The sequence below is a fragment of the Pseudorasbora parva genome, chromosome 20, assembly GCF_024679245.1.
Source record: "Pseudorasbora parva isolate DD20220531a chromosome 20, ASM2467924v1, whole genome shotgun sequence".
Classification (NCBI taxonomy): domain Eukaryota; kingdom Metazoa; phylum Chordata; class Actinopteri; order Cypriniformes; family Gobionidae; genus Pseudorasbora; species Pseudorasbora parva.
In genome coordinates, this window is record NC_090191.1 from 5,294,568 (window position 1) to 5,317,410 (window position 22,843).

Sequence of the window (22,843 nt, forward strand, 5' to 3'; positions counted from 1 at the left end):
TCCTCCTCCCAGCCGAGAGTCAGGGTTTTACAGCCGTTACTTCATTGTACCAAAAAACGATGGAAGGGTGTGCCCGATACTAGATCTGCATCTACGTATTAAACCGTTTTGTAGGGAAGCTTAAGTTCAAGATGCTTACTGAAAGCAGTTCGAGTTCCCTGAAAGAGAATGTCTCGGTTACATATGTAACCTTAGTTCCCTGAAGAGGGAACGAGATGCTGCGTCACCCTGCCATACTCCCTGTGTGCCCGTGATCACCTACTTCAGGCTTTTCCAGAAGCTAGTTTCTATTTGTGTTCGCAGGTGCTTTACGCCGGCTTCACACTGCACGCGTAAGCAGGGCGTAGGCAGCGCCGAAGCAGCGCGTGGGTAAAGCAGTAGCAGCGCGCGCACTTTTTGCTTTCACACAGGCAGCGTTTGTCGCGCGCAGTTGTGTACAAAGTAGCCTACTCTATAATGGATACGTTTGCATTTCTCTTTAATGTATTTTAAATGGAAATAAAGCAAAGATTTATCATGAAGCTAATTTTATTTTTAAAAATCGTTTCACTTGTTTCTGACGTTTTTTTATTTCCTTTAGTGCGAGTTTTTGATAGAAGAAAGGCCATCACACTATATGTCCATGAAAAGCACAGTGCTAAAAAGAGAAACTTCAGGAAATTGTCTTGAAATATTGGATAGGCATCAAATTTACATGCATTACCCATCATAATGTACTATTGCTTGTTTATAAATCACTCAATTAGCTAGGACCTCAATACATTGCAGATATGCTGATTAAATACAAACCCAACAGATCACTCAAATCAGCAGGATCAAGTCAGTTAGAAATACCAAGAGTTCACTCAAAGCAAGGAGAGTCTGCCTTTAGCTATTATTCCAGCCGCAGTTGGAACCAGCTTCCTGAACAGATCAGATGTGCTCCAACAGTAGCCACATTCAAATCCAGACTCAAAACACATCTGTTCAGCTGTGCGCTTACTGAATGAGCTCTGAGCACTGTACGTCCGACTGATCGCACCTTATCTATGCATAATTTTTTTAATTATTTTTATAACTGTTTTAGTTTACCTGTTCTTTTCTTTGGTTATTATCATTTTATTATTTTTAATTCTCTTTACATTGTATTCTTTTTCTTATGCATTTATCATCCTATATTTATCCTATTTTAATTCCTTTCTATGTAAAGCACTTTGAATTGCCATTGTGTATGAAATGTGCTATATAAATAAACTTGCCTTGCCTTGCCTAAAATCCACTTTATTTCTGTATTGATTACTGTGCAATCCTGCACAGTTATCAATGTTACTTTTTTCAAACTTCATTTTACTAATAAATACACTAAATCAGATTATTGACTCTGGCTTCTTTACTCCTCTTGCAGATACAAAATTGAAATGAAGTTCTATGAATAAATCATAATCCGGTTGAATGGAGAAAGACTAACTGCTGTCCCGTGTCACTAACTTCTGTGATATATATTTACAATATTTCCAGATTTCCAGCACTTCGACCAGGATTGTCAATATATATATCTGCTAGCAGACCCCTGGCTGGGACCCGTTACACTACTGTATATATCAAAAGCTCAAGGGAAAGTTGATTTCTCAATTCATCACCCCTTTAATACTTTTCACACCACATGTAAACGGCTTCTCCCCAGTGTGAGCTCTCATGTGCCTGTTAAGGTTTCCTTTTCGGTTGAAATTTTTCCTACATTGTTGGCAGGTGAATGGCTTCTCTCCAGTATGAATCCTGATGTGTTCTACTAAGTGTTGTTTTGTAGTGAAACTCTTTCCACAGTGAGGGCATGTGTAGGGGGGTTTCTCTCCAGTGTGAACTCTCATTTGCCTGTTAAACCTTCCTTTTTCAGCAACAGTCCTTCCACACTGTTGGGAAGTACAAGTCTTATCTCCAGTCTGAGTTCTCATGTGCCTGTTAAGGTTTCCTTTTCGGTTGAAACATTTTCCGCACTGTTGGCAGGTGAACGGCTTCTCTCCAGTGTGAATCATTATGTGGTATACAAAGTGTTGTTTTTGACTGAAACTCTTTCCACACTGAGGGCACACGTAAGGCTTCTCTCCGGTGTGGATTCTCATGTGTCTGTTAAGTCTTCCTTCTCGGTTGAAACTTTTTCTACATTGTTGGCAGGTGAACGGCTTCTCTCCAGTGTGAATAGTTATGTGGTTTTTAAAGTGTTGTTTTTTAGTGAAACTCTTTCCACACTGTTGGCAGGTGAATGGCTTCTCTCTAGTGTGAAATCTCATGTGCCTGTTAAGGTCTTTTTTTAGAATGAATCTGTTTCCACAATGTTGGCAGGTGAAATTACTTTTAGTCCCATTCTTTTTAGCCCTTTTCCGTGACAATGTATTTCCATCCTGTGAGCAACACAACGTTTTTTCTACTGTTATGAAATTATGGTTCTTATATTGATCTTTCTCTTCAATTTCATTCAGTTCTTCACTCTCCTCTTTCAGAGCCATCAGGTCTAAGGTGAAAAGAGACAAATGGATATCAACACCAATTAAATGATAAAGCAACAGAAAACAAAACATTTAGGCATGTAAAGTATCAATTGTGTTCCTTGACAAAGTCCTTCAAAATAGCTGAGGAGCACTGTCTTTTTTACCCTAAACCCAAACCTTGCTTACTCAAGGTATGCTGGTTCCAAAAACGAGTCCGGGAGTAAGTATGTTCCCAGTTAACTCTCAGTCTTTCATCTCCTGTCGTTCAGATCAGATTGGACGAATCCACGAAACAACAGTATATATGTCTGTGTAAGAGTCCACTCTTCAAAATGCATCCTACTTTTATTTTCAAAACAACAAAAAAATATCAATTCATTTCCATTAATTATTAATCAATTTTGTCCATTTTCAATGAAATATCAATTCTAATAATTATTCTGATGATCTTCCCTGTACGTTGGACTGTTCCTCTCATATTAAACCCTCCCAGGTCTCTCCTTCAATCACAGGCTCTCTGATGACAAGATATGAAGGGAGTGCGTTACTGGCTGTTAAAGATGTGGTTTTTGTTGGAAAGGTTTGATTGATGGACGTAGTAACGAATCAAGACATTATTTTGTGCAGTGTTTGTAAGATATATCATAATCACTGAATGAATATACCTCGTGCTTACTGTCTCCGTGGCAGCAGCACGCCCTGCCAGTTTTAGCGCACACACTTAATCGCACGCACAGACTCTACGACAGACTGTTTTTATCAAATAAAGGAGTTTTTTACACTTGTAAATTCTGTAAATAGTTGCTTTAGTTTTTCAGGCACTGTAAGCGCATTATAATTAGCAGTTTATTGCAAAATTATTTTGAATGTAAAACTACTCTTTACAAATGTTCTAATATAATTGGCCTTTTTGAAACGACCCATAGTCTTTTTTTGACACAAAAGCTTAAGGAAGCTACATTTGTGATTAGAATTATCCTTAAATTTGAGTCAAAACATGATCAGATATTCAGCTTTATGTTTAGGTTATTTTCAAGGCCTCAACATAAAAATCTCATAGATTTTTCCCTAAGGATTTTTTTTACATGCATATTTCCCCTTGTTGCTATACTATTTTGAGTTATTATGACTCTTGGGTAACAAAACTTCAAGTGTCTAGTTTAAAATAAGACCAGATTTATTAAGAGCTGCAGATCTTTTTATTTTGTTACGTTGTTTTCAGAAAATTCTCAAAAATAGGGGCGTAGGTTAAGAGGTTAAAAAAGGAAGATGTGTTCAGAATTTTGCCGAATGGATACACCCAAAGCTTAATCTATCAACTAGCTCTGCTGTTGGGGAAACGCATGGGACTCAGTCACAACTAGGCATGTGCCGATATCAATTTTTCATGTTGCGATTAATTGCTGAAGTTTTATCACGAGTTGCAAAAAAAGTGTTGCCATAGCATAACAGCTTTAAGAACTATTTTTGTATAACTGAATGTTTAAATACAATAATGCACCAATAATATTATACAGCTCTGGAAAAAAAATTAAGAGAAATCAATGTGAAGTGGTCTCTTGATTTTTTTCAGAGCTGTAAAAGTACAATTTTCAAACAGATTAAAGTGCAAAAGAATTAGGCTATAAAGAACAACAGGTAGGCTTACAAATTACAATAAGGTCTCATTATTTAATTCATTAACTAAGATTGAGCAATAGCTACATTTGGTACAGAAAGTATAATGTTTTTGGTAATGTTAGTTAAGAAATACTGATCATTGTTAGTTTTATCTTAGGTCCATTAAAAAAAGTTATTTTGATTTTGATGTTATTAAACAGTAACTAAGAAATTAACATTACTTGGAATAATTAATTCTTTAGTTTTATTTTTTAATTAAGTATTTTTCATTGTCAGTTTGGTAATAATGAATTAACATGGTAACTAATGAAGTCGTATGTCTTAAAGCAGAGCTGCCAACTCTCACGCATTGGCCGTGAGACACACGCATTTGATTGGTTTCACACGCTCACACGCCAAACTCTTGATTTCTCATGCTGAAGTGTCAACCCTGTCGGTCAAATGCCTGAAAGATAAGTTTATCTATAGATCTACCTGATGAGCCACTCGTAATCGATTATTTATGCTTTCGTTGAGGGGGTTCAAGATAAATGTGCAACTAAATAAGTGTAGTGCAACTAAATAAGTGTAGCGCGACCAAAAGCTACATTCCGTTTTGAGTTCTGACGAGAAGCGAACTTCTCTAGTCTCTAGCTCTAGCTAACTATGGTCGCAATTCCATCATTAACGTTAAACGAGTCGGTGTTTCCCGAAACATTGTTCCAACAAACGTTTGCAAACTGCATCATAAAGTTGGTTGGAATGACAGCTCTCGACCTGTGATTAGAAGCAGAGTTTCTTGGTTTCATGACGTGGACTTAAATGTCCATTTTTTAACGAAACAATTCGTAACGAAAATAAATAGTCAAGCAATGCGCACGCGAGCAGCTCATGACTGGAGTCTCAGAGCGGTTCTGTTTGCGCTTCATCACTGCATGTGCTGTGAGTAACCTGCATTAGCCTAATCCTGACTCCTGAGTATCTCATTTAAGTTGCATACATTTTGTTCTTGGACTGATGTTAAATTTGTAACCATTTTGCACTTTGACAGCCAGTTTGAGATATAGTCTATATTTCAGAATTTTGTGCAATAATTCTGACAGTTTTTCCCATTGAAATGACTGGGAAAAAGTGTTCCAATAAACCCGAATTCACCCCATGCATACTCTGAAATCATAATTACATTGCATTATGTTGCTTGGAACCCCAAATATTACAACATTCTTCATTAACAGTTATTCAGTTATTTGTAACAATCTCATTGTAAAAAAAGAAGAATAAAGTAGTTTCAATATAGCTAGCTAGTTTTTGAAAGTAGTGTAGCTACTTTTTCATAAGGGTAGCTTGAATGTAACTTAACTACTTAAAGTAGTTTTACTACAAACATTTTTTTTAGATCACCCACAGCAAAAAAAAAGAGCCGCACAACAGACAGGACAGACAGATTTTTTCCTTTTTCTTCCCAGTATAAAGTATGCTGTAGGTTAATGATGTATAATCAATTTGTTCTATTTAGAGAAAATCATGCCTCTAGTCAGGGGGCGTAACTTCAGTGCAACCCTACCCACATCGCAAACGGGCCACTGGCGACAAAGTGACTCCACATGATATTGTGACACTCACATTTCAAATGAAATGCACTGGTTTCAGATTCGAAAATCACACGGCATTCGCACTCTCCCGCCGCCACGCTTAGGATACGGACCACCTTTTCATCAGAGCATGTGAGCGAAGCAGACTGGTGTGATGCTGCGCTAGATATTCCGTTGTTTGCCAGTGCGCTCCACTTACACTTCCCTCTAAAATGTGAATTGTTTGATTTAAAAGTAGCAATTTCAAGCTTTCTTTAGACGTATGTTTCATGTTTATGTCATGTGATAAGTATTCAGTGAGTTTCAGATTCTCTAACAGACAGAAAGTGCACCGTTTTTATTTTACAAAAGCACAAAGTTTTGTTGTTATTGTAAGTTTATTATAAATTATGTCTCACATTTATCTGTATGACCAAAAATGATATCCGCTATCATGATTAGTGAGGGAAAAAAAACATCAGAACTCGCCGGCGCGATTGACGAGCGTAACAAAACCTCTTGCCTGTTTCCGGGGCCTTCCAGTAAAGCTGAAATGATAGGCTAAGTGTCCGTTTTTAATACATTTCTTGAATACATGTTTTAATTAGGCCTATAGATAGTTATTATATGTGTGCCTTTAAAGCAATAAGCTATGCTATATTTTATAAAGTGTAATAGATGTAACTTGTCTGGAGTGCTAAATTGCAGAGCTGGTGCAAACGTATCCATATTGATATGATCAGATCAGACGCTTTCTCTTTAAAATGACATATTTGTTGTTGTTTTTTTATTGTTTTTTTAATAATAATTGCACAGCACATATTCACATATAGGCGATTCATCTAAACGGTGTCGGGATGTTCATTAACCGTATAACGCTGTGAAGTTAGCCAGTTTTTTTTAACCCCAAAGCAAAGTATGATCAAGAATACGAGCGTGTGTGTTGGAGAGAGATGCACGCAAAAAGAACTATAGCAAACTAAGCTACTGATTTTAGTTGGTCTAAATCATGGGCGGCCAACTAAAATGGTCTAAATTAATTCCATTTGTAGCCTTAAATTAAATAGCTCAGTATTTTTTTCTGCCTGTATTGGGCATAAGATTAGTAGCCTAATGAATGTGTGCATATTGTGAATTAATTTAATAAACATAATTACCTTTCTCAGTAGCCTTCAATAAATTAACGTGTCTGCGAAAATGATTCATAAAACATAAATATCAGTTAACCAGATTTACTTTCTTCACTGACGAAAATTGTCCCTGACATGGTTTTTAAGCTATTTTTATCAATTTTTTTTGGTCTTCAGAACATATTAAATTGCACATATGTAGATCATAGAAATCAAAATTTTCTCGGGGGTGCATGCCCCCGAACCCCCCTAACTAACTCTCATTAGGAATCTCAGTGATTATAAAACCGTGCCTTTATTATGATTAAGGAATGTAGGTCTTATACAGAATAAGGCCTTAATATTTGATTTATAAGTAGCAATAAACAGCCAATATCGCAATATAGAATTGGACGCTAAAGTGTTACCATTTTTGTCATACCCTCACTGGCCTCACTGGGCCCGTCATTACTAAGTTACGCCACTGTCTCTAGTGCTTTAAAATGTGTGTGTCTATAGGATGTATATACAAACCGTCATATAGATGCAAAAAACAAACAAACAATAGTACCCCATTCAAATGCTGATGCATATATAGAGAGCGCTATTATTAATATTATTTATTTTTGCAATTTATTTTTGCAATTTCTGCTTTGTACGGCAACATTTTGGTTGGCACCACCAAATCTCACTCTAAGTTTTTTTGAAAAGTTGGCAGCTCTGCTTAAAGTTAACAAATAATTACAACAGTTATAATTATTAGGGCATGTTGTAGTCCAGATTAAAACATAAAAATGTTTAAGTTTGAAAAAAAATAGGCTATTAACTCTTTAAGTATTAAGTATTTGGTGCTGTGGTGAACACTGAGATTACAAAAAACGAATGGCTGTTTTAAAAACTCCTTCACTAGCACGGATGATTTTGTTTGCGGGGTTTCCGGGGTAACTGTTGCATTCTGCAGTTCATCAGCGCCCTCTGCTGTCACTGAGCGGCACTTCAGCAGCGCGTCTCCCTCACTGGTTCAGTCATGTGCAAACGCACGTTGGGCTTGTTTACATCTGAGCGCGTCCATTTGGCAGAACAGCGGTGTTGAGCATTTATACAGTTGATGGGCAAAGTATTCTTGAGTGCATTATAAAAAAATTATTAATTGTTAATAAATTATTATTTACGATATTTTAAAGTGCCCATGATAACAATATCGTGCATATTCATTATCGTGATGAATCGCATTACCGAAAATCGGCACGTCTAGTCACAACCCACTTGTGATTGTTGTCTCACCCCTGATAGCGCTCTCGCTCTGGTTGGTTATAGAGCTATCCTATTCCGTTCAGAGGAAATTCGAAAGACAACCGTTGATCATGCCCCTCGGATTGAGCTCTGCCGTGTGCTGGTGTGCTAATTAATTGAATGCAGATCCATGTGTGAGATGACAATGAATATATATATTTTTAATTTTAAAAATATATATTTTAATTAATAGAATTAAAATAGTATTAGTACAAAATAAAAATAAAAAACACTCAATATGGTGCCCCTATGAAAGGGTGGCGCCCCTAGTATTTGCCTATTCCGCCTATGCCCTGCTTACATAAATAACATGGGTCCGAAATTTTCAGATCGGCTTTTAAAAGTTGTCAGTTGCCATTACACTGCATTAATGCATCATTAACTGAGCTCACCACAGCTGGACCACTAATGCCAATGAGACGCACTCCAGTTCATGTGCAATGCAAGATCGCTCCGGCATCTCTATGTCTGCTGTATTTATTAAATCCAGCCAATAGGCTAATAAAACATTGACTAAAATTAAGATACAAATTTATCCAAAATGAAATTCACTTTAAAGAAAGAATTTCTACAAAACAAAATTTAAAAGTGGTCAAAATAATTTCTGACTCACTCGCATCTTTGATTGATTTTGCCCTTTTCATAATCAATATAGTCTGGATGAAATGTAAAAATAACGTTATAATATTTAAACATAAATATGAAGCAAAAACATTGTTTAAGGTCTACAAGTAAATTAGGCTACAGTACAGATAAATGTCATGTCTGAGCGGGATGTGAGTAAATGTTGTTATACCGGTGAGCGGTTCATGAGTGGAGCGCACCGTCATAGAGCAGATGAACTGAGCATCACACCGCACCGCTTTTCTCATTACTGGCTCGTTCTCATCAGAACCCAAAACAGAATGTAGCTTTTAGTCGCGATATACCGCTACTTGCTGGATAAAGTAGTTAGCTACTGGAAAAGCTACACTGTTTCAAAAGTAACTGAGCTACTGAAACATTTAGTTAAGCTAATAACGTTGTAGCTCGCTACTGCTCAACACTGGCTAAGGACATAAAATGTATCTGTACTGTAGCCTACTATACTTGTTGTAGACATTAAACAATATTTTTGTCTCATATTTATGTTTAAATATTATAATGTTATTTTTAAATTTCATCTAGGCTATATTAATTATGAAAAGTGCAAAGATGCGTAATATGTCATAGACAGGGTCAGAAATTATTTTGACCACTTCATTAAGTTTGGTTTTGAAGAATGCCTTTCATTAAAGTAAATTTCCTTTTGTATAAATTGTATCTTAATTTGAATCAATGTTTCATCAGCCAAATGCCTAGATTTAATAAATAAATAATAAGCAAATAGACTATAGCAGACAATAATGGTGACATAGAGAGGTGCCGGGGTGATCACTGGAGCGCATCTCATAAATAAACAGAAACTCAGCAGGCTACTTGCCTCAGAGACATGAGAAATATATGTATAGGAAGGTTGAAATGTCCACGTTTAAACGAAACAATTTGAAACCAAAAGAAATAGACAAGCAATGCACACTGTTCGTGCGAGCAGCTCATGATAAATGCTACGCTCTATCACTGCATGCGCTGTAAATTTAATCTGACTCCTCAGTATAAGTTACATTTTTTTCTTGCACTGATGTTATATATGTAACCATTTTGCACTCTGACAACCAGTTTGAGATATAGGCTATATCTGAGTATTTTATGCATCAGATAGTTTACAAAATCAAATGATTCGTTCAAATGACAGCCTTAGTCCTAATGGGTTGTTATCATAGCTATCAAATCCAGTGTTCGGCATTTTGCGTACGTGAGTTTTTGTTGTAGATGTCTATTTAAAAAAAAAAATAAAAAAAAAAAATTGTGTACTGTGCTAATTAATTGAGATTTCTTACAGCTCTTACAGGTTGTTGGCCTTGTCTGTTTCGTTGCTTCTATTACTCTCCCCTTTTTTGTAAGTCGCTTTGGATAAAAGCATCTGCTAAATGATTAAATGTAATGTAATGTTCTGACAGCTTCTGCCATTGAAATGACTAGGGGAAAAAGTGTCCCAATAACCCTGAATTCACTGTATACTATTTGAAATCATATTTGCATTGTATTATGTTGGTTGAAACCACAAACATTATAATTTTCTTCATTAACAATTATACAATTATTTCTAACATTGTCATTAAAAAGAGCTAACTACTTTTTGATAGTAAGTAGCTTGTAAGTTAAAGTTTTATTTAGACAAAATTATGTATATATTATTAATTTGGCCTCTACATAGTACTTTTAATTTTGCATTTTTTTGATTAAAGTTTTTGTTAAACGTTTGCCGGTTCCCGCCTCCTTCTTCCTTAAATCTATGAACTTTATTACATATGTTTTTAAAACTTTCATACCATTTCATCTCTGTCCACAATCCACTCGTGCCTATTGATTCTTGACCACAAATAATAAGGTTAATATTTCCTCTCATTCAATTAAATACCAGCAGTTTGCTCTTCCATATGCAGGACTCAAATGTTTGCACACTTCCCTCTCTAATTTTTCTCCAGATGACATTCATAATCCCCATATCAATGACCATTTTAATATACAATGACATTTTGGAATAAATGTTCTGTATTAAAACATGTCAGCTAAACAGAGAGCTCTTTGAGGATGAGAAAAGCATCCCTTATATACAACAAATGTAAAGCTGATCAGTCACATTTAATGCTTTGCTTTATGCAAAATTGACAGATTTTTAGATACTGTTATCTAGAATAATTAAGTGACACAAATTAAGGGTTTTCAAATCAGAAGTAGATTTTGGGTTTAATGTCACAAGTAATTATGTGACATAATTCTTTCCTAATTGAATGTGTGCCGTAATAACGAATGGACGTCCGATCGTCACAGGTTCACCGGAAGGCAGTGTTAGTGTTTGTCTGGTCATGTGATCTCAACACGTCAAGGTGTCATCATGAGGCAACCCACTCCATGTCAAATAAAATCACTTTAATCAAGACATTCTTCAAAAATGTTGTTCATTTCTGTAAAGCTGGACATTTTAATAAGAATCAAATGATTGTGTTCAGCTTTGAGAATGAAACCAACCTTTTTTTTCCTCAGTTTCTTCATGTTTCACTCTGAATGTTTCTTCAATCTTTATGTCTTCACTCTCCTCTTTAATAAACATCATAGTTATGTCTTCAATTTCTTCTTTAATGAACTCCATCTTTATGTCTTCAATCTCCTCTTTAATAAACACCATCTTCGTAATAATTGCATCATGTGGATCTCAATCGCTTCACCAGAAGTTTTTCTTTGTGTTTGAAACAGTCCTGTTTAAGAGGAGAATAATTAGCAGAAACAAATTCACATTAATCAGCTCTAGTTAAGTTGTTCAGTTAATAGACTTAAATTACCCAATGAGACAAAACACTTAAAACTAACACAAAACATAATAAAAGAATGCAAGTTATACAAAAAAAAGATTAGTTTATCTATTTAATGATTTGTAGAAATTGAGATAGAAATGGAGTGCTTCGAATCACTGAATCATTTGTAGTGAATCAATCGGTTCAATTGACTCGAAGAGAGTCAAAAGCTCCGGTTCTCTCGTCACTCGCCAGAGACTGAATTCATGTTTGAACTAATTCACGATAAAGATCAATGAGACGCTCCTTTTGTTACTCATGAGTTTATTATGTTACTTCACTCACGTAACGCTGATAAATGTTAGATAAAGCAATGCAGTGTTACACTTAATAATATAACATTAATTCGGTTTCGCTTCAAATTGTTTCTATCGCTTTAAACACTTTATAAACGCTACAAACACAAACCTCTTTACAGCCGAATCCCAACAGATGCAGGAGCGCGGCGCGACTTCATGACGTCAAACACCGAGGCCAAAATAAAAGTCCCGGTCACTGCTGAGTCTAAAATAAAAAAAGTGTATTGGAATTTACATAGATATATATTAATAAAAATGTAAAAAGATGACACAATTCAGAGTTGAATGTATTATTTAAATACATTTAATAACACAAAGATAAGTTATTAATACAGTTCACACTGAGAGATAAAAATGTTATGTAAATTTCTCTAAATAAAGACAGTTTAATTATATATATATATATATATATATATATATATATATATATATATATATATATATATATATATATATATATAATATTAGGGATGCTACAATACTCAATATAATATTTAATCGTTTGGTACGGCATTCACGGTTCAATATGCACTTTTGATTTGCGGTTTTGCATTTAATTAATTAAATATTTTTCTCGTTTGAAATATTTATCTCAGTTTATTTCAGCTCTGGTTGAGTGTGCCTGTGTGTCTACACGCTGATATGTGCAAATATCCAATCATATATACACTAAAGCAGGGCTATTCAAATCTTACCCAGGAGGGCCATTGCGGTGCAGAGTTTCACTCCAACCCTGATCAAACTCACCCACCTGTGATTTTCTAATGATCCTGAAAACATTGATTAGCATTTTCAGGTGTGTTTGATCAGGGTTGGAGCTAAACTCTGCACTGCATTGGCCCTCCAGGGTAGCCCTGCACTAAAGTTAGGGAGTGTTTAGCCATGTTTTAAAGCCTTGCCAGTTAAACATTTAATTCGTTTTACATGCACTGAGTGTGCGCCTGTCAAACACACGTGATTACTGGACCAAGTAAGTCTTACTGCGCTAATACTGTCAAACACAACATATATAAACTAAGTCGGTTATGTCTAAAGTGAAAGTAAAATCGCATGTGTCTATGAGATGCGAGCAGGTCTTAGCAGCGCAGACTAGTGAATGTGAACGCTTGTCCTTAAAGGGACAGTTCACCTCTAAAATTATAGCGGTATTAACCCTTTGACACGATCAAACCCGTATGATCATTCTGTGCTGGTCCCTGGTGCGTACGATCATACCGGTGCGATTAGAACGCTCAGTGATCAACTGCCGAATTCAAAATTTTAAAATCTGCTTTAGCGCGCTGACTGGCGCTGAGCCAAAGACTGAGTGAGTGAAAGACTGACTTAGCTCGGTGTCTTTTAATGTTTATTTTAGATTTCATACACTTCAAATTATATTACACAACCACAAAAATATCACATTTAACACTAAATATAGTTTGTAACTTCCTACTAATATATATAACAGCAAGATATCAGTGTTATAAATGGCCCGTGATAACATTACCGATCAAATAACAATCATTTTCTACCCTTTGACGTGAACGATCAGTCTAGGCTGTTCCCTTACGTAAAATCACATATATCAGGAGAAGTGGGTGATCTTGTGTTATAAATCCAGCAAGCTTTGCCTCCCTGGCACTGTTGTAAACACATAATCGCGGCCCAAATGCCCATAACGTTAGCCCGCTATAACATTATAGATCAACTAACACAATCATTTACTACCATTTGATGTGTATGATCAGTCTAGGGCTGTTCCCTCATGCAATGTCACATATAATCAGGAGAAGTGGTTGATCTTGTGTCGCAAATCCAGCTGACTGCCTCCCTGGTACTGTTGTAAACACATCAATCAATCAATCAATCAACTTTATTTATATAGCGCTTTTACAATCACGATTGTGTCAAAGCAGCTTCACAGTGTCAAACAGGACAATATTGCATCAAAATTAGATTTGGCTGTACAGTCGTACTGGAGAAAACAGTGATGTTATCAGCTTATTTTAATTTATCATATAGCGACAATGTTGGCATATCAGTATTATAGTTTATAGTATTAAATATACCCTAATTCATAAATTTTATTTGTATAATTAGTTGAATAACTTTAATCATAATTTTAGTGTCCCCAACTGAGCAAGCCAAGCCAAAGGCAACTGTGGCAAGGAACCAAAACTCCATCAGGGAATGATGGAGAAAAATAAACCTTGGGAGAAACCAGACTCAGTCGGGGTGCCAGTTCTCCTCTGGCCTATTAACACACCGTGTAAGATTATTATTCTGGCAACCTTACAGGTCAGAAATCATATTAGATCAGAATATTCAAAATTTTCAGGGTATCACGGAAGAGACAGATTTATTTAGGATGGGGCGTCGATTACACAAGAGTATGAATACATGAAAGATCGGAATTATTGCGCCGGAGACGGGTTTTGAGCATGTCGTGCCAGTGAGGCAAATTCGGAGGAGACACCATTTGACACGGCTCAGCAGACACTCCAGGATGCGTTGGTCATGTCCAGGCAGGTCCACCATCCAATCCGGACAGGGCCCAGATCCGGGATAAACCTCGGGATAAACAGAGAGACTAACATTAGTGTCGATGCCACTCTTTTTATGATGTAACGAGTTAGGGCTGCACGATATTGGAAAAAAATTACATTGCGATATTTTTTTCCCAAACGATATATATTGCAATATTGAGAGCCATCAATCCAGGCTAAAGTCAATAATTACCATTCCGTGATATTAATAATTTCACTAATAAGCAAGCTTCATTACAAGTGACAAAAAGAAATGTTGGAATGTATGTGCAAACATGAAACTAAACCTCCAGTAGGTGGCAGCAGGTGACCGTCTTAACAAGTGAGTCACTGAGTCGTTCATTCAAACGATTCATTCGAACGCTGAATCGTTCACACTTGTTGCTGTGAGTAAGACGCGTTACGGGTCTGCTGTGAACGATTTTCACTGCTGAAATAGAACAAAAACACTCATATTGCATCTAAAATGTAAGTGACTAAGTGAATGTAAATTAGTTGTTTATGGAACTGTCATATGAAATCAGTGTCATTTTCAGTCGTGATGGTATTCAGGAAAACGCTCTAGTGTTGTGATTTCTCCTCGAGAGGCTGCACGAGCGTCAACAGCGCGACCTTCTATCATCAGTTCATTATATATTATCCACAATAGATTGCCACTTACACTAAATGAATGCACAAACATTCTTGCATTTTGGTGCATCCTTAGTTATTTTTTGTTTTAATCAGGCTCTTGTCCGTCAGTCAAGTAAAATTCTCTTTCACTTGTCCCTTCAAAACACCCACGTCCCGCGGACAAGCGTTAATGTCGAGCTCTGCTTTGTATTCGTCTTAAATATCTTTGTGGTGCCGTTTTAAGTTATCAGACAAATTGGTGGTGTTTTCTTGTTTTGTGGCCACAAGACACTCCATGCAAAGTACCTCTTTTTGTTCAACATAATTGTTTAAAATAAACAATAATCTTAAGGGGAATTTTAATCTTGTCTGACATTTAATTACACATTTTAAATAGCAAATTCTGCCTATCAGAACATAACCTGCAATGATGGTAATGAAATTACGAGCAGGTGACGTTGCATTCACGTTGCCAGTAAGTCATGGAATTACCAAAATATTACGTGTAGAGTACGTATCTGGAACGTTGTTGGTAATATTGTAACGTTCAGAGATCGTACTGACAACGTTGTGAGAAGGTAATTTTATGGTAAGAAAATTACAGGCATGCAACGTTGTAGTTACGTTGTAAGTCAGTCATAAAATTACCAAAATATTACGTGTAGAGTACGTATCTGGAACGTTGTTGGTAATATTGTAACGTTCAGAGATCGTACTGACAACGTTGTGAGAAGGTAATTTTATGGTAAGAAAATTACAGGCATGCAACGTTGTAGTTACGTTGTAAGTCAGTCATAAAATTACCAAAATATTACGTGTAGAGTACGTATCTGGAACGTTGTTGGTAATATTCTGACGTTCAGAGATCGTACTGACAACGTTGTGAGAAGGTAATTTTATGGTAAGGAAATTACAGGCATGCGACGTTGAGACTACGTTGTCAGTTGGTAAGTCAAGAAATTACCAAAAAGTACGAATAAATTACGTAACTGTTACGTCGTGTGTTAGCTGGGTCCTCCTTAATGTATCCAAAATAGTCCCAAAAAGATGATTTCTGGTACGAACCTTTTTTTTCCCTCTTCGGATCCTCTTCGTCGCGCATTTTAGCAGTGAATGTTTGGCCGTGAGCGGTGAGCAGCGGCACAGCGAACCAATCACTGTGCAGGCATGAGGAATGTCACTCCAGCAACAAACTCGTGTTTACTGTGTGCTACCGCTCTCTTAATACACCATGGGCTACTACCCTTCACATCGCATGTTTTGGCGACGTGACTATCGCTGCAAAAACCACATATACAAATTGCACAATATTAATGTATTTTCAATCATATATGTAATATATGCCCTACATACAACTAAAGCCTTATAGATTTTTATGTAAAACATAGGAAAACAATGCTAATTTAATATATGTAGCATATATTTCTTGAGACATGTATAAAAAATATGTAGATTACCAATCAGTATAAGACTGCACTTAATAATGGCGCTGCTCTTATCTTATAGTTGTAACGGTGGTAGCCCTTTAAATTTATTTTAATGTTATTTGCAGTTCGGGCGCCAGGCAGGCCTTTAATCCTGTCAATAAATACACTCTGGATAATTTAATAAAACCCACCAGTACATATGAAGAACTTGAAGGGAGGGAGAATCGAACTAGACTTCTGTCAACAAATTAATTTTCAAACATTTTAATAGATATTCAGTCAACCCAAAAATCAATCCAGCAAAACAGAGAACCAGTAGCGCGGGAAGGGGGGTGCTGCAGCCCCCCTTCGTTATAGCATCAGCCCCCCTGGTGGGGGGCTGTGGACTAAAATTGTATTGTATTTAAAACATGAAATGAAATAAAATAAATTAAAATAGACTGACATAACATACTGTGTTTTAATGGGATTAAAATAATGGGCCGTGGATAAGATATAAACTAATGAATAATTATTTGAATAATTCCTTAGGAAGTGCTTTCGTCACCATCATCACCTCGCTCACTCTCGTTTGGTCATGGTTAGCAATAAGCAGCAGAAACGCATTTGTAGACTTTTTTTGAGTTACGTTACTACTAACACAGTTAAGAAAAGTAAAATTGGGAAATCTTCTCCAAAAAAAAGTATGTAAACAACAACGACGCTGACCTTGACACCGACACAAACTCTGTTCAGACATCCGCGAGGTTTGTGAGCTGGACGTTAACATGTAACAGTTAGCCTACTCTCACCAGTCTGCTGAGGTCGGGACACATGATATTTTACAAACGTGATTATGAATCATTATTTCTCCAAATATGCGCACATGATGGACTAAGAGCCCTGGCAGATGCTGGATGTATGTAGCCTATGAACACAAATAAAAAGAATGCTTTATGAGTGATGATTAACGTGTGTGTGTGTGTATGATCCATGGACGTCGGAACCATTGTGTGTCGTGAGGACAAGACTCACCCACTTTTAAAGACCAATGATATTGGACGCTCTCACTTTTATCGTCACTAATTCAACACGTCTGTTGACCTACCCCTAACCGAGAAAAACGTATTAGGTGTTTGACTCTTTTTTTTTTCACTTTTCTATTATTTTTTAAATTTTTATTGAAAATAAATGCCTTTCTGATCTGTGATGTGAAAAGGGAGTAGCGCGAGTTCGGCAAAAGGCAGGGCAAATAACTCAAACAAATAACAAGTATATTTGTATCTAACGTTACTCCAGCAAAAACTAATTCTGAGACCACCCACAGTTTTGCTTCCGACACCCACGGTATGATCGCGTTTTAACAAGTAATTAATTTTAAACAACAATAATCTGCTCTTTGACGGTAAAGGGGGGTTCTACTACAACACCTGTCTGGTCGCCACCGACAACATAATGACGTCACACATTTTCCGACCCAACTTTCAGCCCCCCCGAAATTAAACGGCTTCCAGCGCGCCTGCAGAGAACATTCAGTATAATTGTATACAGTTCACATTTCACTGAAATCCACCTCTATATAGAAAATACAAAAATACAAAAAAAAATAAATAAAAAAAACAACAGTAGATAACGCAAAATAAGAAATAATCAACAAACACTCGAACTAGGAAGAAATAAATTTCACTGGTGAATTCACTTTCATTAATGAGCTGTCTCAGTCACAGTTCACACACAATATTTATATAGATGGGGAAAAATACTTAGTCAGTGCAAACTCATCTACCAAAGCAATTTAAACCCAGTTCTCACATGCTACAGCACATAAATAGGAAAAAATAATTTGCATGAGTGCGTGAGCAGTGTGTGAGCGTATATTGGCGGCGTGTGTGGCGTGTGCTATATGTAAAAGTGGGTGTGTTCGAGTTTGTACCTGGTGCCGTTGGTCTCCGATTGGAATATCAGGCAAGTAAACAGGAGCTTCGTTCGCAGCATAGACCAGGGAAACAGTCAAAGCCTAACCCAAGGCACGAACATTTGCCGGCAGCCAGAATAGAGAGTTCGCGTCACCGCTTCTCCACTGCCTCACGGTCAACCCCACACGGCCTCTAAACCCAGGTAAGCACAAGCCACGCCTCCTGGCAACTGCTCGCTTCCTTCACTTCACTTCTCTCCCAAACAGACTCATTTCTTCCACCGTAGCATAACACGCATTTTCTCCCATCTTCCTCACACAGACAGCGCACACATATTTGGATCAACGAGACTTCCGCTCATACGTCACCAGTGTTTTTTTTTTTTTTAAAGTTGAACCTTAAATAGTTCAATTAAATAGTCTAATTGGTCACAAGTGCAACAATCAAGTGGCTAACAAATTTCTGTTTTGCCACATAGTCCAGGGGTGTCCAAACTTGGTCCTGGAGGGCCACTGTTCTGCAAACTTTTGCTCCAATCAGCTGTAAAACACCTGCATGGAATTCCTGAAGGCCTTGATTAGCTGGTACAGGCGTATTTTATTAGGGAGCAGAACTCTGGGCTGCATTCCACTTTTCGACATGCACTTATGAACTTCCCTAAGCACTTCCCCTTGGGGGAATCCCTGCCGCCATTTTTTAGGGCGTTCCACTTCGTGAAGTGGACGAGGGAAGTTAATAAGGACAGACCCTCTTAAATTGTTTAATGCAGCATTCTATATGTCTATTCTACATATGAAGTAGACTCGCTCCCTCTGTCAAAATTGAGGGAGTGAGTCTACTTCATATGTACACTTCAGGCAGCTTCATATACCACAATGCAACACGATTGTGACGTCACAGCATAGCACGTTTAATTTATTCCACCACAAACAACTTTATATTTTTATTATTTTTGAAAACAACCCCAAAACACCCATATACATGCTGCATTAAAGGGATAGTTAACTTTAAAATGAAAATTCTGTCATCCTTTACTCACCCCCAAGTTGTTTCAAACCTGTGTGAATTTCTTTCTTCAGCTGAACACAAGGGAAGATATTTTGAAGTAAGTCAGTAACCAAACAGTTACCTGGAGCCATTGACTTCCATAGTATTTTTTTCCCTACTATTGAAGTCATTGGCTCCAGTTTACTGTTTGGTTACTGACATTCTTCAAAATATCTTCCCTTGTGTTCAGCTGAAGAAAGAAACTCATACAGGTTTGAAACAACTTGAGGGTGAGTAAATGATGACAGAATTTTCATTTTAAAGTTAACTATCCCTTTAAACATTTTCATAAGGGGAAACGTATTTAATAAATAACAACTCCATAATGGATTCCAAGTGATCAAGGGCTTAGGGCATTCCAGTTCAGTCCATTGCGAAGGTTCCACCAGTAGTGGGCACTCATGCAATGTAAGCAATGACGCACATCTGAGTGAACGAGACGGAGGGAAGTTCGCGAGTGAAGGGCATAATAAAAATGACCTGGATGCAGCACAGGACAATGGCCTTCCAGGAACTGAGTTTAACAGCCCCATAGACTTTCAAGTTTAGAGTAATGACAACATTACACACACACAAGCACAGATTTTAATTACAAAAATATTTATTAAAGTCTATTCAACAAGATACAGTTCAATATTATTATACATTTATAGTTTTCATTGGTGAAAAAAAAATCTCTAAATTTTGTCACATACAATTTTCAAAAATGTTATTCTTATCACATATACAAAATAATATAATTATGCATGTAAATATACAAAAATGATTCTGCCAAATATATTCTAGCCAACCCCCCTTCACTTAACTTAGTTCATTTGCAATAATATGCAGTGATTTGCTCACAAACAACAGGCCCAGCCTGTTCACAATTAATGTATATACACGGTCTCGCAATGTCATTGCTGTCAACTGCTCTTTCAAATCCTGTAGGAAAATGAACAGTCCTCATAAAGGACAGTGCTATTTTGACAGTACTTCCTCGAACCAGCTTCTGCGCTGTACAATTTTCTAAATTTGCCAACGGCATATAGTTGATTTTGGTCATCACTGATGCAGAGAAAGTATGAAACCTTAAATACTACCATCTTTCAATGTCACAACAGAGTTGTTCCTTTTCCTTGTCTTTGAGTATGTTTGGCTGTGAATAACCTCTCCATTGACAACTATTCTGTTGTAGTACCTGCCAATAGAGGTCCCAGGTACATCTAGCAATGTATGCAATGCATTCAGATCATTTTCAGACACCAGCCTAACCTTTGGAACTCCAAGTGCAGTCACCCTGTCATATCTAGCATAGTTCCTTACATGATGTTTACTGGAGGTCATTTCTGTGTTGAATGATTTCATTTCAGGTGACATATCATAAGATGAGCAGGCCTTGGCTATGCGTGGCAATGCCCGAGACCATGCTACTCTTTTGCAAAGCTGCTGAGGCACTGCATTACTGCTTTTGACTTGCTTGAGCAAGTAGCCATTATAGCTCTCAAACATAAAAGCAGACTGGGCCCAGAGAGGACCCAAATTCGCAACACTCTTACTCAAGTGCAGAAGGGAATGCACATTATAGGTCATCTGATCTTCGCCATACAAAGACTGAACTGATTTAACATAAAGCTCAAGAGCCTCATGAGCATGGTCAATGTCCTCAATGTCCAGACGATATATTTCGTCATATCGCCCAGCCCTACGCCTGAGTAAACATCAGTAAACGACACGATCGCGTGCTTCGTTATTCAAATGCGCTAACGGTTACTCCATTGTTGTTCTATATAACGTTACACTAGTCTGATGTGCAAAACCGTTTTGCTTGCTACTGCCGAGGTTTAGTCGCATACAATAGTCCATAAACCGAATCATGTCCTCATAAACTGCGAGTAAACACACACAAATGTTGACAGGCCACTAAATACAGTACATACCACAGAGACGGACGTCCTGCTGTTGCTGTTTCTCCTGTTCAATTTATTTCAGCCTGATTCTGGATCACGTATTAGCTGAATCCGATCGATAGCATACATGGGTTTCTCCATGCTTGAGGAACGTCACCGCTTTGCGCGCTCGTCATTCTTTATCTCCGCCCACACGATACGCCTCCAGGCGCTCGTTTTTTTCCGGAAAGACTCGGTACAGCCCATATTTCTTTTATAAATATAATAAAACTAAAGACTTTTCGGAGATATGAAGGATGCAATACTACTCTATAGGTACTCAAGATTGACATGAGAAACTGAGTGTTTTAACCTCCCTTTAAGGTATAACATTCCTTTATTCTGTTATCTCTATATACAGATAATTAACATTCCTTTATTCTGTTAAGTATTATTAAACATGTGCGTACATTGACTTTGCATATTTAGTATTGTCTGTTCAATTAGTTGCATTCACCTGGCATCCTAGTCATTATTTAGGCCCTTGTTAACAGAGGGCTAGAAAATCCCCAGTGCTTAATCAACCACAGTTTGGAAACTCTCTTTTTTCTCCCCATCACTCTCTCTGTCTCTCTCCCTTACAGTGTGGGAAGCTGCTGGACATGAAGTCCAGGCAGACGGCCCGGATGAAAATGTTTCGATTGAAAGCCAAAGAATGGGCACATCAAGTTAAAAAGTCTCGAAATCAGGCTAAGATTTTTGACAACAGTGCCCTGCTGGTAATAAACATTTTGTCTTTGTCTTTTTTTTGGTCAGGCATTGCAGGTTCCAGTCGACATTACAGAAATATAGAATTTTATTTACATTGTGCAGGGAAGCAACAACTATGGGTTGTCATCAACCCAATTGCATTTGCAACATTTTAGATAATAATGAACTTGTCTACGTATGAATACCAAAACAATACATATAATATTGTAGTTCACCTTTATAAAAACATTTTTTTTTTTTTTTGTATGTGTATAATAATAATAATGTCTGTCTTGTCTGTCTGTAATCATGCCTTGGAAATCTCTGTTTTTGCTTATATGCTTTTCTATGTTAAGGCGGAGAAACTGACGGCTCTTGGCTACTTTCCCCTCCTGCTGTGGGGAAAGTACCGACCACAAAATAAAAAGTGGATGGTCCAGCTCCAGTGCCCCTTTGAGCTGCCAGAGGTAGCGCATGCCGTCCTGGAAAAGATATTGTGCCTGTTTGAAGGTTTGTTAGAAGGTAGGTCACATCACAACATCAGTACATTCATGACTCTATTAAGACTGATTCTGCATTGTTCATTTCATTTCACATTTATATGTATAACGCTTTTAACAATACATATCGTTGCAAAGCAGCTTTACAGAAAAATAATGTGTCTACATTACAATTTAAGAGATGACTGTGTCTAAGTAATGTATTTCAGAGATGTTAATTTTGTGAATGCGTGGCTAAAAAGATGCGTCTTTAAATTCAATTTAAACTGGGAGAGTGAGTCTGAGCCCCGATAATTATCAGGAAGGCTATTCCAGAGTTAAGGTGCCAAATATGAAAACGTTCTTCCTCCTTTAGTGGACTTAGATATCTGAGGTACTACCAGAAGCCCAGAGTTTTGGGATCTTAAAGAGCGAGATGGATTGTAGGAGGATAGAAAATCAGTTAAATA

The 22,843-nt window shown here is 37.1% G+C and overlaps 2 protein-coding genes across 2 annotated transcripts in view; one reads left to right on the plus strand and one right to left on the minus strand.

Annotated features, from left to right (window-relative positions):
* Nucleotides 1-22,843, plus strand: part of LOC137049032 (chemotaxis regulatory protein ChePep-like) — a 341,058-nt gene that overhangs the window by 38,963 nt on the left and 279,252 nt on the right. The window lies entirely within an intron of this gene.
* Nucleotides 1,183-18,560, minus strand: LOC137049323 (zinc finger protein 501-like). The gene is made up of 4 exons (XM_067427840.1): nucleotides 18,247-18,560; nucleotides 11,880-11,975; nucleotides 11,149-11,375; nucleotides 1,183-2,488 (listed from the first exon to the last, which is right to left on the minus strand). The coding sequence occupies exons 3-4, from the start codon at nucleotides 11,303-11,305 to the stop codon at nucleotides 1,608-1,610; spliced, it is 1,038 nt and encodes a 345-aa protein (XP_067283941.1). The 5' UTR covers nucleotides 11,306-11,375; nucleotides 11,880-11,975; nucleotides 18,247-18,560; the 3' UTR covers nucleotides 1,183-1,607.

Bases quoted from the DNA above. Each gene is read 5' to 3' on its own strand.
- LOC137049323 (XM_067427840.1), bottom strand. From the start codon at position 11,305: ATGGTGTTTATTAAAGAGGAGATTGAAGACATAAAGATGGAGTTCATT. The intron at 2,489-11,148 runs GTTGGTTTCATT...TTTTCACCTTAG, and splicing joins AGAAACTGAGGAAAAAAAAG to ACCTGATGGCTCTGAAAGAG.